The sequence below is a fragment of the Vipera berus genome (genome assembly GCF_964194415.1).
Source record: "Vipera berus genome assembly, chromosome: Z".
Classification (NCBI taxonomy): domain Eukaryota; kingdom Metazoa; phylum Chordata; class Lepidosauria; order Squamata; family Viperidae; genus Vipera; species Vipera berus.
Genome location: NC_138205.1, coordinates 51872990 through 51889091, shown reverse-complemented (window position 1 = coordinate 51889091; position 16102 = coordinate 51872990). Strand labels below are relative to the sequence as shown.

Genomic DNA, 16102 nt, shown 5'->3' with positions numbered 1-16102 from the left:
AAGCAGATCTGATTCCTGTCCTTCATCAGCCTCCACCATAAATTGCCCTTGAACCTCTTTCCTTTCCCCAAAATCCCACCCAAGCTTTACTTTCCCTCCTGCATGAGGGTCGATATACTTCACCCATTATCTCTTTTGCCTTATCTCCCCAATCTCACAGTCTATTTTGAAACCGGGTTTCAATCTCTCCCCCCTGCATGAGCTGTAACCCTGCATCTTGCGAGTCCTCCACAAAGTAGTCCACGATCATTGGGCTCACGTATGCTCAGCCCCACCGCTGGACCTTCCTGGTGGGACCAAGGGTTCGTGCCCACCTCAGCCCCGCGCCAAGAGCACTCTCCACGCGCCACCTGCACACCCAGCCAGTCGCTCTCATTCACTTCCCGCTGAATCCGCTTCCTCCGTCCACAATGTGACCTCCGCAGCGTGGTCCCTTTGAACGAAGCCCTCCCGCCCCATCTTTTCGAAAGGCCCTCCGTCCGCTCCCCTTGCTCTCCTTCAAGCTCCCCTGCAGTTTCTCCATCCCGGGCCGCCTGCACTCTTCCCCTTTGCCCGGCTCTTCTACCTCAGGATAGGAGTCCTTGGCGAAAACATGCAGCAACGCCGTCTTGCCGCATTGGCTATCACCAACCACCACGATTTTGCAGCGCGCTAGCTGATTCTCCATGACCGCCGGCGTCCCCGTTGTTGAGTGAATGTGTTGAGTGAATGAGCGACGAGCTTCCCGTACACAACGCGCTGTCTGCTAGCCCGGCCGGCCAGGAAGCATCGCAGCTCGCCGCTCGCTCAATCTCTCGTTCTCCTGCCTTCTCAATCCCAGCGCCCGGCTACCGCCGCTGCTTTCCGGCTCCTTATGCCACACCCCCGACTCCGCCCTCCCGGGCCCCCTTGCTCGCGGTCCTGGTGCAGCTAGAGGTTCATCATCTCTGTCGACAGGGGGAGCTCTTTGCTTCTCTCACTTGCAGGGAGGAAAAGGCTCAAGGAACGCGCAGACTATCTGCGCTGAGAGTTCAGGCAGCTGAAAAGCGTCGCTCGCAAAGTTCAAAAGTAACTTTCACCTCGGAAAAAATAATGACGATTTTCATACTGTTTTGAACTACATTTAAATTATTTTATAATTTGGAAGGAGGACTTTTCCGGTTTCTTTACTAACCCTGCTGAACGTACTAAGGGGTAAACAAAAGGACTAAATTTAAATGCCGTCATAATTCTGTCTTTTGGAGGAACTGCAGGACTTTTACTTTTTTGACGGAGCAGGAAGAATAATTATTTTCTTTACGTTTCACCCGTTCTGTATTTTTGCATCCCCCATTTTATTCCTGCAAACTGTTTTAACGCTAAAAAAGCTACTTAAAAAGATCTAAAAAGAGTCAAATATTACAGGAATGAATTGGACAGTCAAAAAAAATTTCTTGATAAAAATGTAGTGTAGTGTAGCATGGTACAGTATTAGTATAATGACATGTATAACTACATAAAAATGTTTAATAGTAAAATCTAATTTAAACTAAGGATAAAGAAAGTAGAAGGTATGAGAAAAAGGAAAACAGAAGAAATAGAAAAGAAAGATTATAATAAAAAAGAAATATGTAAAGAAGTGACTTCCAGTCTTCATCACAAGTATAAACAAATTTAGTGACTCTTCTTGCCCCTCTAAAAGATACAAATATTCACTCCATCTTTTATCTACAAACAAATCCATCATAAAGTTCTTCTTTTCAGTTCTGATGTAAGCAGAAAACCCATAAAGGATTACCAAAAGTAACAATATATCTTGATCAAATAAACTATCTTTGTATTCCTTTTATTTTTAACAGTCAATCTTCAGCTCAAATATTTTTGTTGGATTTGATTTCATTTATTTCATTGCACTGAATTCTTCAGGTCTTTAACAAGCCTCTTTTGTAATCCAATAATAAAAAATTATCCAGGTCACTTTCTTGGTTTATAATTTCTATTTCCCTTTTGATTTTTTAAAAATATCTGACAGGTTTTTTGTACATCCGGTGAGACATCCTTTTTCAAGTTGTTATTTTGCCCATCATTTGCATATCCACTTTCATTATCACCTCTATCTTGTCAGATAAAATTTGTTCAACATTTGTCATTTCTTCATTAACATATTTTGGACATAGATACTCGGTCTTAGCCATGGTTGTCAGCTCTGCTTTCTTGGAGATGTCTTTAGTCCACCAATCTTACTCTTAAACATTAACAAGATTTAAAATAATTTTTCTTATTCATTTCCAAAGAGATAGCCACCCATTAGATTGTTGTGGCAGAATCTCCTCTAACTCCTTAAAAGCCCACAAATTACTTTGGCAGAAACCTCCATCAATGAGAAATTAATACACCAACACAGATCATGCATTTGGGGTTTTTTTAAATCTATCTCCCATTCCTCTTTTACAGCTCTAGATTTGGTGCGGACATTTGTTAGAAGATAACAGATGTTACTCTCTTCATGTGATCCTCCAAAGAGGATACAGTACTGTACTCAAAACAGAAAGGCCATTTTGTGCCTTTTTTTTCTTTTGTGAAAACAGAGACTATTTTCTTCCTTAGCCACGTGAGGGACCACAATGATTCATGTCCCAAGAGTTTTGAAATGTTATGGAAAGAAAGAAGAAGAGGCTGCAATGAATGTAACAAATCTCTCAGATGAAGACTTCCTTGAATTGGGGTTTGACCTCTTGGTGACTGCATGGACATTTTGTGGCATGGCTACAATCATCATTTCATTCGATGGCCTCATAAAAGTGGATACAGGCACACAGCAATTTTTCCGTGTTGATTTTGTTACTCATAAAGTGGACTACAACACCCAGCATCCATGGATGGCATATTATATCATGACATATGTATGATATAAATACATCCCTGTCATTCTTCTTGTTCTTTGCATTACTTCCTTCATATTGCAGAGTCCATAAAACTGCATCCATCTCATTATTTATGTATAATTCCAATATCCACAAAAAGAAGTTTTGTTTCTTTCTGACATTCTCTGATTAAAATGACCAGTGGTCTGTAACTACAAGCCGTAGAGTACAGAACAAGAATCAGGCAAGAAGCCCAGAGTCTGACTCTGCATCATTTTGGTTGGAGAATGCTGAATTGTATCATTTTTCTCATGCTCCATGTGCAAACGTTTACTAGTCTCAGAATGTTTATATAGTCATCAAAACTGCCCTGTTTAGGAGACTTTGCAGATGTAACTTTTGGTGGAATAAAGTACAGTATACAAGATGACAAGAACCAGTTGGTGGTTAAAGGCCTATGCTAGAAAGCAGAAGACTGAGTCTAGTCCTGCCTTAACAGAAGGCCAGCTGGATGACTTTAGCCAGTGACTCATTCTCAGTCTCCAGAAGGAGGCAATGGCAAACTGTGTCCAAAAAAATGTTGCAGGAGCATTGCACGGGCTTGTGTGCTAATTCACCAGAAATCAGAAATGCCTCCAAAACACAGGGAAACTAATGGCAGGCCATATGGCTGCGAGGGTAGTGACAGAAAAATGGGAGGACTGAGATCAGGAAAAGCGAACTGCAAAAAAGTGTAGTGAAAATTGTGTAAAAACAAAAGAATTGTGCTATTAATGATATGACTAGGAATGCCCATACGGGTGTTCAAAATATCAAGTGGATACCATGTGATTGAAGCACTATCGCTTTTTAGTCTGCATTTCATGGGCTTCCATCATGCAGCTTCAGTCACCATCTTGACTTTTTTGAGCCTATCTGGACATTCCTGGCCTTGATAATGGCTTCTGTAACTTTTTGGTGTTTATGATATGCCATTGTTTCCCCCCCCCCTTTCATTCCCCCTGTCTTCTCCTTACCCTTGGCAGCCATCAATGTCTAGCATCTTGTGTAATGGATTTTACTCCAGCTAAATACACAAGTGTGAATCTATAAGGCAGAATGAGCAGCCTGTCATCCCGGGCTTGTATGTGGACCTCAGCCTCATTTCAAAACTCTTCACCTGAAGGTTGCTCAGCTTTGCTTTAAGATGCCATAAGACTCATTGCTATTTTTAGCAGTAGGTGAGAATCAAGACCAAACCTTGCAAGAGGTTCTGCAAAACCTTGCAGATTCCCTCTGAGTTATATTCTGATTGACTGAAATACAGAAGTGCAAAAAATAGGAATATTTGGTGAGAAGGCCACTTTTCCAAATTCCTGTTTATTCAGCAAGAGGCAGCCGGGGTCTGTTACAGAGGTTTAGACTAGGTTATTTAGCATAATCATAGAAAATAGCAGAGCCAAGCTCAAGCTTATTCCAATGTATTTAAAATCAACCAATTGCCCCTACAAATATTGACTACATTTACTCATAAGGCTATGCAAGGAGTTTTAAACATTGGTATGCTGAACAAGCAATAGTGGCTTGATTCACAATAATGCTAAGTAAGCCACAGCAGGTTTTTTTGTATATCACAGTAACAGACAGGTATAGATTTTAGCCAGAGTCCCCAAGCACGAGGTGCTAATATTCTTCTAGGGTGTTTTTTTTTCTTAGAGCCCATCATAGTTTCTTCACAGTTCAAATCGAAAAAGATTGTTGAAATTTCAAACAAAATGAGGAAGGAAGATAGCATTTTACAAAGAAAGCACTGGAATGGTTATTTCCAAGGATGACTTTTGATTCTTCAGAGGCCTTAAAGACATCCTAAAAGCTTCAATTGGTCCTGAATACAGCAGTGTATAGAATGGGGGGGGGGGCTAGGTTTGCCCATGTGATATTGTTGAGAGAAAAATCTTCATCAGGGTCCAGTCCAAGCTGGGAATAATTAAAATGGAGACTGCTTTAGAAAGAAGGTTGCAGTTTATTGAAGAAGAGAGCCAGACAGAAAGATGGCTCTGGGAAAACTGACCACATGGAGCAGGGAGTGGTGGGTTTTTATACCTTCTGGGGCTCTTGAGGTTGTTTCCTGTTCCTGTTTGAGGCTTTGCATTTCCTGTGTCATGTACTTTGACCTCTGTCTGAATGTGCCCTTTTGGTATTGGTGGGTTAATCGTATTATGTCTCCTGTCCTTAGAATTTGGGTGGGGGTATGTAGATTTTAGGTGTCTTTGTCTTACTAATAGCTTCCTGGCTCCAACCTTCCTGAATGGATTATTACATCTGCATTTCTAAAAGCTGGCCTCTGCCTAGTTTCTGCTTGGGGGAGAGGGGCTGGGGCTGGTTGCTGGGAGCTGGTTTCTGTCTTTTTTAAGATCTCCATTATTCCTTTGGGGAAGTATATTCTGCCTTTCCAATATTCCCCAACATATTTCTTTCTCTGGATTCTTTCCATAATACCTTTGTTGCACTAGTTACGTTGATTTCCAGTTTCTTTCTGGGTGCAATTCAAAGTATTGGTCATCACCTTTGAAACACTACATCGCACAGAGCCAGGCACTCTGTGGAACTGTCTTTCCGTAAGGACATTTACCTGTCCTATCAAGTCAGATAGGGTGGGCATACTCCTGGTCCCCTAAACATTCTTCCCTGGTGTGAGCTAAGAAGTGTGCTTTTTCTGTGGCAGCCACTGTTCTATGGAACACTCTGCCCTCTGAGATTCAACAGGCCTCCACTCTTTAGCCTTCTGTAAGGCTTTAAAGACTTGGCTTTCCCCCTAAGTGTTGAGAGAAGATTAAATGATCACACATTAGAACTGACTAATACCAGGGTTTTGTTTTTTTTTGTTTTTAATGGTTTAATCAATTTAATTTTATAGTTTTAAAATGATTTTATGTATCTTTTAATTTTTGATTGGGAGCCACACGAAGTTGTTTGGAAGATGGGTGGCTACATATTAAAATAAAATACAAAACAAAATAAATAAAAACACAAAATGAAATAAAAATGGTGAGTGGTGCAGCTCGAGAATTTGTTTAGCAATGAAGCAGACCATTAAAAAAAATGGTCTGGAACGGATCGAAAGAAAAGCGGGGAACAACCTCACCATTGATGTTTTCTGCAAAGACATCCAAAGAATGGGGAAGGGTATGTGTGCTCAGAATGCATGATTAAAGCCCTGGCCCTTATATGGGTTTAATACATGTGATACATGTAAAAAAAAGGCAAAACAGATGCCATCTTGATATTTTGAACCCTTCTGCATATATACCTTTTTAAAATTAGCAATAGCCTGTGTAGTGCTGTGTAGAAAATTGCCATCGTTTTTACAGCTTCTGACTTTATTTTTGACACCATTTTGCTTTTCTGTAGAAACCAAAGGGGATATTGAGCCTAAGTATCTCCTAGGATTGGTTCTTTATTAGTATTCTGTGTCAATGTTTATTAAGGAAGTGCAATATGTATTGCTAGTCATGCAGCTTAAAAGCATTTTGAGTGCAAACTGGATGCATTATGAATCCTAAGAATTGGCTTTTATCTGCTGCAAATAATATCTCTCTGACTGCCATAGGAATAAAATTAAAACATGAAGTCTCCTTCAGATTGAGTTCAACTCTTGATGATTTCTGAACATACCTATGTTGGTTTCTGGCAACAGCATGGATAGGATTTGTCACTGCCTTCTTCCAGATCAGCCTATAACCTGGGATTTTTTTGATGGTCTCCTATCCAAATAGAAAAATAGTTAACATTTTGTTGCCTATTTGTGGTGCCAGCTTTATTTATCCTCAGAGATGTTGTGGGTAAAAATAGGAGGAGTGAATTCTTTGCATGCTGCCTAGAGGTCCAGAATTAAAAGTGGGATATAAATCTCATAAATATATATTCAAAAATCAGTAGCTTCAGGAAGGAGGTCTTTCATTCTGCCTCATGCACAGCTGGCCTTTATGCATTAACAATTATGTATGTAGCTTCTGTATTCTTATTAATAAGTTGAATCATCATTATTTAATAGAACTTTGGAAAGACTCCTTCTCTGGTTCTTTGTTAGCCCTAGAAAGGCAGGCAATTCCAAGTGCTTTGAAAAAACAAACACCAGCCATAGCCACAAGAGGGCTAGATCAAAGCTTCATTCAAGATTCCTTCATGCAAATACATTGTAAATTTTTAAAAAACCTGTTGTGCATTTTTAAAACAATATATAAACTGCTATAGCCTATAGCAGCTGGAAAGCGTAATGGTTAGAGAGGTGCCCTTTGCCGGGCAGGATTGAGGTTTGAATATTGGCTGGTACCTACCTACCTTGGGCAAAGACTGGTTAATGCTTCACCTACCTACCTCAGATATGACAATGACACAAATTAAAAGAGACATGGCAGCTCGTGCATTGTCCAGATTAACAAGGTCCATGCTAGATGATGGGGAACTAGGCAGTGGTGGATTCAAATAATTTAACAACTGGTTCTCTGCCCTAGTGACCATTTCTAAAAGTATTAAAAAAATGATATACTGAATGGTAGTTTATTGTTTCATGCAGTTAATTCTTAAATAAGAACAATAAAAGAGCTACACAAAACTAGATCATGTTATAAGAAAGAGTTTTAAAATATTAATGAAAAAATATTAAATAATACCTGACAAAAAACAATCGAATAATGTGTACGACAAACCTGTTTGTCACAGGAAGGTTGTCAGCATTCTTTCATGGCTTCCGAAATGGGCGATAAGATAACCCTTAAAATCTATATTTCTATTGGTACATTGTCTCCTAGCTTCCTATTGGATTCACCCTTTGGGGAACACAAGTGCACTCATAATATCTCGGGGGAATTTTGGGCGTAACACCAAGCTGAAACAAATGACAGCTTGTCACTCCCTGGTTCTTTGGCACTTTTTCTCTTTATGTTATGTTTGTTTATTGAAGTAACAAACATGAGGGAATTAAAATGTATTTCATCAAAGGTATAATGAGCTTTATGAAATGGCAGCTGGTGTTGCCCTCAAGAGAGGCAGCATAGCAATTGCTTGGTGGCCATGCCACAAATGGGGATTGATCAGCCACTGTCAAAGGAGGAGGAGGAACTGGAGAAGAAAGAGGAAAATTGGCTGAGCCAGCCAGGCATCGAAACGCCACAAAAAAAAGCAGAGTCCAGGTGCGTGCCTGCCTATGCTTGCCCTGCATCCATCATGCTCTCCACAGAGTGCTGCAGCTGATCCGAGGTGGCTGGCCAGGCACCGAAGTGCTGCATAAACAGTGGAGTCCATGTGTGTGCCTGCTACATGCTTACCCTCAGCCCTGCTCTCCACACCTTGGCTCAACTGCAGCATGCCATCGAGAGCATGTCTGATGCAGGCAAGGCAGGAGCACAGACAGACTCTGCTGTTTTTGGCAGTGGTTTGGTGCCTGGCCGGCCACCTCAGATCAGCTACAGGACACTATGGAGACGAGGGCTGATGAGAGCAAGGCAGGTGTGCACAGAGACTCTGCTTTGGTGCCTGCCTGGCTGCCTCGGATCATCTGCAGTGTGCCATGAAGAGCATGGCAGACTCAGGGTAAGCGCAAGGCAGGTGTGCACATGGAGTCTGCTTTTTTTTTTCCAAGTGCCATTTTAACAACCAGTTTGCTGAACTCTAGAAAAATGTAGGTATTGGTTCTGCTGAACCGGTGCGAACTGGCTGAATCCCACCATTGGAACTAGGGCAATCTGATAGTAGGTGGGCAACTGGAATAAACCATGCATGGATGAAACAAAATAACCTGAAATGCTACTGTGGGAAGTCACACACACCCAGGGAAGGAAATTTTTAGAGGAATATTAAAAAGGCAGTATATTACCGGTATGTTTCCCTAAAGGATGTTAAAGGCAGAGAAGCAGACCTAGTTTTTTCTTAATAACCCCAAGCAGAAACTGAGGCCAGCTCTGTAGAAATGCAGATTTGATAATCCCATTCAAAAAGACTGAGCCCCATTCATACTACCTGCAGAAGTCCATTCAAGACAGGATCTTTTGAAATCCCTTGGCACAAGATTTGATAGCTAATAACAGCAGAGTGATAGGATTAGAACCAGCAACCCATCACCCAAAAATCCAACACAGGACATAGTCATTAGCTACAGCCTCAGGGAAGCAGGACATGACCTTTAGGATATAATACGATTAACCCACCACCATTAGAATACTAGAAGAACACACTCAGGCTCAGATTTATTTATTTATTTATTTATTAAATTTTTATACCACCCTTCTCCCGAAGGACTCAGGGCGGTGTACAGGGCAATAAATATCAAAATATACATACAAAAGATAAAAAAGATTAAATAATTATGCCCAATATAATACAATAATTAAAACAATGTTAAAACCAAATCCAAACCCCAAACCCATCAGACCAGGCCAGATTGTTCAAATAGATAGGTTTTTAAATCGCACCAGAAGGAGCGAAGGTCGGGGGCCGTCCGGAGCTCAACCGGCAAGCGGTTCCATAGGTCTGGCGCACCCACAGAGAACGCCCTCCCCCTGGGGGCCACCAATCGACATTCTCTGATCGGAGGCACCCTAAGGAGGCCCTCTCTGTGGGAGCGCACTGGACGGAGGGAGGTTGACGCCGGGAGCAGGTGCTGCCGTAGGTAATCCGGACCCATGCCATGTAGGGCTTTATAGGTCATTACCAGCACCTTGAATCTCACCCGGAGGGCAACTGGCAGCCAATGCAGCTCACGGAGCACAGGTGTAACATGGGAGTATCGGGAGACTCCCAAGACAACTCGCGCGGCTGCATTCTGCACCAGTTGGAGCCTCTGAGTGGTCCTCAAGGGCAGCCCCATGTAGAGAGCGTTGCAGTAGTCTAACCGAGAGGTCACAAGCGCATGAGTGACTGTGCGCAAGGCATCCCGGTCTAGATAGGGCCGCAACTGGCGCACCAGGCGAACCTGGGCGAAGGCCCCCCTAGTCACAGCTCCTATATGGTCTTCTAAGGAGAGCTGTGAATCTAGGAGGACCCCCAAGTTGCGAGCCCGATCTACGGGGGGTAATAACTCACCCCCCATAGTAAGAGATGGAATAATCTGCATTTCCCGAGATGCCGGCACACACAGCCACTCAGTCTTGTCAGGGTTGAGCTGAAGCCTGTTCCTCCCCATCCAGACCCGGACCACCTCCAGGCAACGGGACATCACGTCAAGGGCATCACTAGGGTGGTTTTGGGTTGAAATAAAAAGTTGGGTATCATCAGCATACTGATGATAACCAACTCCAAAACCACGAATGATCTCACCCAGAGGCTTCATATAGATGTTGAACAGGAGAGGCGAGAGGACCGATCCCTGAGGAACTCCACAAACGAGAGGCCTCAAGGTCGACCTCTGCCCCCCTGCCAACACCGACTGCGAACGTCCAGATCAAGGTTCATGCCATAGGAACAGGAACAACTCCAAACACAAAAGCCCAAGAAAGTATAAAAAGCCACCACTCCCAGCTCCATTTTTGGTCAGCTACCCCAGAAATACATGCTGTTTCACTGAAGTTTCTGGCAACTCAATAAACTGGATCTTCTTTCCTAAATAAGTCTCTGTTTTCTTATTACTAGCTTGGACTGGACCTGAAGATTTTTCTTTCAACACTACCACTTCGGTAGATCTTATGAAATGTGTGAGGGAACAGGAAACCTACACCCACAGTAATTGACCAACAATTAGTTGCCCAATGCTTCAACATAGTAAAGAGGAAGCTGCTCTCATAACTTGAAAAAGACCAAACTACACATTACATCCTAACATCTAAAGCTAGAATCTCATTACCACCACTTTCATTTCAGAGTACAGCTCCTAACGTGAGGCATTAGATCATGGGTAAACTAGTTATGCTCAGTGGAGAAGTACAATCAGATAGTATGCTAAAAGATGCCAACGGTAATTTTTACTACCACTACAACTCAAACCAATGAAGTGATATATACTACAGCCACTGTAATCTGCAAATGCTTGGCTAAACAATCAAGAACAGCAGTGCTTACTTCCACTCAGCCCACACCCACAAAATGATATAGGAGGCTAAGATCAAGAGAGCTTAGAAAGAGGTTAGCTAGCTGGTGGAACTATAGAAGGGTATGAAAATTTATGATAATACTCGACTACTGAAAAAATACAAGGGCTGACTCCTTCTGAAGGCCCAAAGACTGCTAAACAAGGGCTTATGTCACTGGCTACCAGGCTAAGGAAATACACTAGAAAAACAAAAGCCAACAAGATAAATGCCCTGTTCTCCAAAGAACCATCCAAGGTATATTCCAAATTGCAGTGCACATAACACCAATGTGAAGTGGCTCAGGATTTAAGAGCAGACCACAACAATTTTCCAGATCAGGAACTGGTCACAATCACTGTAGCAAAACACCCAACAGCAGCTCAAGAACATGAAAAACTGTTTAGTATTTGACTGCAACATGTTCCACACCTATTGGCTAAAGAAACTAGCAGCAATGCATGACAACCTAGCAACACTAGTAAACTAGTTACTAGTGGCAGACTCTCACCCAAACTGGCTAACACAAAGAATGACAACCCTGAGCCTTTATAAATCTTTTCATTCCCACCAGTCAGTTAGAACTGAAAATATTTCTCAAAGGAAAAAAACCAAAGTAAGTCCAGTTGCCTTTTGAAAAAAGTACCTTTGGGACAACCATGACCAGGATGAATGAGAATCTCCATAGACATTTGTGACCTGCCAGTCATCAGATACCTTGCTGGTATAATGAGTTGGCCAAAGAAAGATATGGAAGCTGCCAGTATGAAGACCTAGAAGCTCATCACAACGTATAGAGGTTTCTACCCCATGTCCAGCACCTAGAAATTGTACACTAGCCAGAAAAAGGGTGGGCAGGATTTGTGAGTTCAAAACCACCCAGAGCATCCAGGAGTACATTGGTAAGATGTCATCCAAAGATAAGCTGCTGAGAGAGGCAGCAATATACACAGGAGTAGCAATATACACAGGAGGAAGATTAAGCTATTGCAAGACAAGATCCTATATGGATTATGCAGATAGCTGTGATAACTGACATTGGGAAACTCTACCAGTGGCTGGAAAGGACTTAACTAATAGACTGCACTGAGGCTTTGATAGGAGATTCTACCGAAGGTTGTAAAGTATAACAGGACTTCCAGATTCTTATGGACAGCCAGGTACTGGCCAACCCATCAGACATTGTGATGGCAGAAGAAAGCACAGATAACAGATGTAGCAGTGCCAAGTGACAGCAATGCCAGGAAAGAGTATGGGAAACTGGAGAAATACCAAAGCCTGAAGGAGTAACTAGAGAGGATGTGGAAAGGCCAAAAAGGGGCATTGACTCCTAAGATGGGAGAGGGGCTCCAACAGATCCCAGGAAAGACATCAGAGCTCTCTGTTCAGAAGAGTGCAGTGCTAGCAACACCTGGTATTACTGCGCAGAACCCTCAAACTATTCATTCCCTAGCAGAGACCTGGAAATTTGAGGAAGATATATGTCACCAATTGGGGTGAGAGGGGAACTTTTTACACACACACATACACAGAGAGAGAGAGAGAGAGAGAGAGAGATTAAGAATGAAAAGCTAAAAAGAAAAGCAGATTTCAGGACAGTGTCATATTTTTTCTCTAGTTACTTTTCATTATCCTTAGTTCAAGTGTATCATATATAATTAATTAACATTTAATCTTTGGATGTTTTTAGAATACCATTTTTCCCTTATGTCCATTTTAGAACAAAGGCAGCATTCCACTAAAAACATTTTTGGATGTCTTTCATTATTATGCAGCTGAGGATGATCTATTTCTCCTGTCTTCTGCTACTATGCTGTCTCCATAAGACAAATGTCAGAAGCAGATGAGCAGTGAATTTTTCCTTTTAGAATTTGCTCAGTTCCTGCTGCTACCAATAATACCCCTAATTTAACAAAAAGATTATTTGGTTGTTTAGGAGCTGCAGAAATGGATTATTTGACCCTGTAGGTTGGGAGTTTTGGAATTCACAGTCTCAACACATCTGGAGGTTCTGGTTTGTATGTGTGTGTCACTGTTGTGTGTTGCTACCAGATGAATGGTGCATTTGCCTGTCTCTCAATTAGGCTGTATGTTGCGGAAGAAGCAAATCATTCAGGTCAGGCAGAAAGATGATTTATCAGCAGTGGGGAAGTGGAAAATGGCTAGATGAGGTAGACCAGGGGTCTTCAAACTTGGCCCTTTTATGACTTGTGGACTTCAACTCCCAGAATTCCTCAGCCAGCATGCCTGGCTGAGGAATTCTGGGAGTTGAAGTCCACAAGTCATAAAAGGGCCAAGTTTGAAGACCCCTGAGGTAGACAATTAAAATGTTTTGTTGTCCTGTCAACAAAATAGGAGTTGGAGTTGAACACATGGGTTGTAGGCAATAGGCAAGAGCCAGAAGTGCTGCTTGATTTATAAAGGAGACAGAGCTCATAAAGTCCTTTCTCTAACTCGATTAGATGACACATTCAAGTGAGCTGAGATAGGAATTTTTCCTAGGAGATCATAGCATTCTGGATGGGAAGCTGGGATTTGAATCTGGGATTGGTGCTATCGAGAGAACTTTGGATTTCTAAACCATGGCAGGGCTTTTTTTCTCATAGAACGCTGAGAACGGAGTTCCGGCACCTTTTTTTGATGGAACCTTGTAGGATAGGCAAGGCAGGTTGTACGACGTGTGTGAGTTCCGGCACCTTTTTCTTTTGCAAAAAAAGCACTGAACCATGGTATATATTACCTACAGGAAGAGCTTCTGGCAAGAGATCAGCTACACCTCATAAGGACTGGGAATAATGTGTTTGGAAAACAACTGATCCCGCTCACCAGAAGGGCTTTAAACTAAAAATTGAAGGGGAAGGTGACCAATCTTTCAGACAAAACCCCAAGCATAAACCCCAACACGACAAATCAGACAATGAGGAAGGGAGTGGTGAGAAGGAAGGGAAACTCAACTATAAATCAGGAGATGTAGGAAGCAAATGCAGGGTGAGCCATAAACAGCTTGGATACTAATGCCCAGAGTTTGAGGAACAAATAGGGAAGTCCTAGTAAGTGAGGCAGATATGATATTGTTGCCATTATTGAAACTTGGTGGGATGGAATCCATGACTAATACATAGTATGAGATGGATATAGATTGCTTTTTAAAAAACCTAGATCCAATAAGAGAGGAGGGGGAAATGCACTGTATGTAAGGAATCATCATACCTTCACAGAAATACACAATTGCTGGGATGAAAACCCTCTGGAATACATTTGGGTGAATATTAAAGGAAAAAGAAATGGCATTGCTATAGATGTATATTACAGGCCTGGTTATATTACATAACTAGGCAGAGGAAATAGTCAGCTATACTGGACTTAATTCTTATTAATAGGGATGGAATGATAGAGAGGATAGAAATTGTAGGAACTTGCAGGAAGAGTGACCATGTCACTTTAGAATTCAATATAATGCAGGCACAGACAATCGTACAAAGTCAAACTGGTATTCTAGATTTCAAGAGAGCTGACTTCAACAAATTAAAAGGAAGAAAGGACTTCATGAATGGAAATCCTGAAGAGGAAAACAACTCAAGATGCTTGAGAAACTCTGAAAAACAAAATTATTAAAGCCCAATCAAACACAATATCAAAGAGGAAGAAAAAAAACAGAACTGAGATGAAACCAATATGGTTGCATAAAGAACTCATTGACAAACAGAGAGACAAAAAGTGGAAAGAGGAGCTAATAACTAGAACAGAGTATCAGCAAATAACCTGAATCAGCAAGGATGGAGTCAAGGAAATCTAAAGCTCACAATGAATTGAGACTTGTAACAAATGCCAAAAATAACAAAAAAAGTTTCTTTCAGTATGTAAGGAATAAGAAGAAAATGAAAGAAATGATAGGTCCACTAATGACAGAAATTGGTAAGATGGTGATGAGCAGCAGGGAGAAAGCAGAACTGTTTAATTCCTAACCCTAACCCTAAAAAGGAAAAAAAGAATAATCCAATCTATAGTCCAAGAACAACACTGTGGGTGACAGAACTGGAAAGCAAGTCAAAACAGGCAAAAAGCTAGTAAGAAAACACCTTTCCATTTTAGATGAGTTCAAATGGCTTGGACCAGGTGGTCCCAGAATTCTGAAGGAGTTGCCAAATGTGATCTCAGGACCACTGAACAAAATCTTCCAGAGCTCCTTGAGCACAGGGACGTGCCAGAGGACTGGAAAAGAGCTGATGTGGTTCCAATTTTCAAAAAAGTGGGGGAAATGGCAGCAGGAAACTACGGACCAATCAACTTGACATCCATACCTGAAAAAAATCCCGGAAAAGATAATCAAGCAGCAGATTTGTGAATCCTAGAAATGAACAAAACAATTAATAGAAGCCAACATGGGTTTGTTAAAAACATATCATGCCAAACAAACCCTATTGCTTTCCCTGATAAAGTGACTAAATTGGTGGATCAAGAAAATGCTGTGGAAACATACAGACGTGAGGACATCTTAAAAAATTAAATACTCTATGAAAAATTGATTCAAGTAATACTATATTGTCTGACCCTTGCCTCTTAGGTGGAGGGGGAAACTGGAAATATTTTTAGGAAATTCCCTGCTTTTGCCTTGTTGTTCTTTAGTCCCCTGGATTATATATATAGTGCATTTTTTGATTGGAGACTGCACTCACTTTCATATTCCTGAATTGCAAAGAAATGTCTTGGTTTGCATATTCTCAATCCCAAATTCTGAGGATTGAAGTTCCTTAATTCTTGTTACAGTGAACAGAATGGGCCAACACAGTTCTTGTCAACCTGGTGCAACCCCTTCAGCCATATGTTTTGTTCCACAACCTTGGAGGTCACCAATCCCTCAAATAATAGAGGAGATACACAGGCGGGAGACAGTCAATGCCCAGCTGCAGGTCCAAAGACTCTTTTATGGAAATCATCCAATTTCTTGGAATATTCTGCCCATCTTTTAGATTCAGCAGGACACTTTGTTTCTCTCTTGTAGCTAGAATTTACCCAGCAGAGGAGAAATTAAAAAAACATGCTGTCATGGAGAAATTGATCTTTTTCAATGGCCAAGGCTACTTCTACAGTTTGGTAAGATCGTGGCCACAACAAATACAAAAGATTTCCCTTACTTGTTTAAGTTTATGTGTATGGATGTGTGCAGACAAATAGGATGTGTGCAGACAAATACATTTATGTGCAAACTCACCAGCATACACACAGAGAGACAGATGCAAA

The 16102-nt window shown here is 41.5% G+C and overlaps 2 protein-coding genes across 3 annotated transcripts in view; both read right to left on the bottom strand.

Moving 5' to 3' along the window:
- The window catches only part of RND2 (Rho family GTPase 2), a 34065-nt gene extending 33282 nt beyond the window's left edge, over window positions 1-783 (bottom strand). For both annotated transcript variants that reach the window (XM_081345448.1, XM_081345449.1), the window contains exon 1: window positions 566-783. In XM_081345448.1, the coding sequence (XP_081201574.1) occupies window positions 566-667 (102 nt within the window). In that variant the 5' untranslated portion in view covers window positions 668-783. The remainder of the gene's footprint in view (window positions 1-565) is intronic.
- PSME3 (proteasome activator subunit 3) overlaps window positions 1-16102 on the bottom strand; it is a 449122-nt gene that overhangs the window by 155801 nt on the left and 277219 nt on the right. The gene's annotated exons all lie outside the window — the stretch shown is intronic.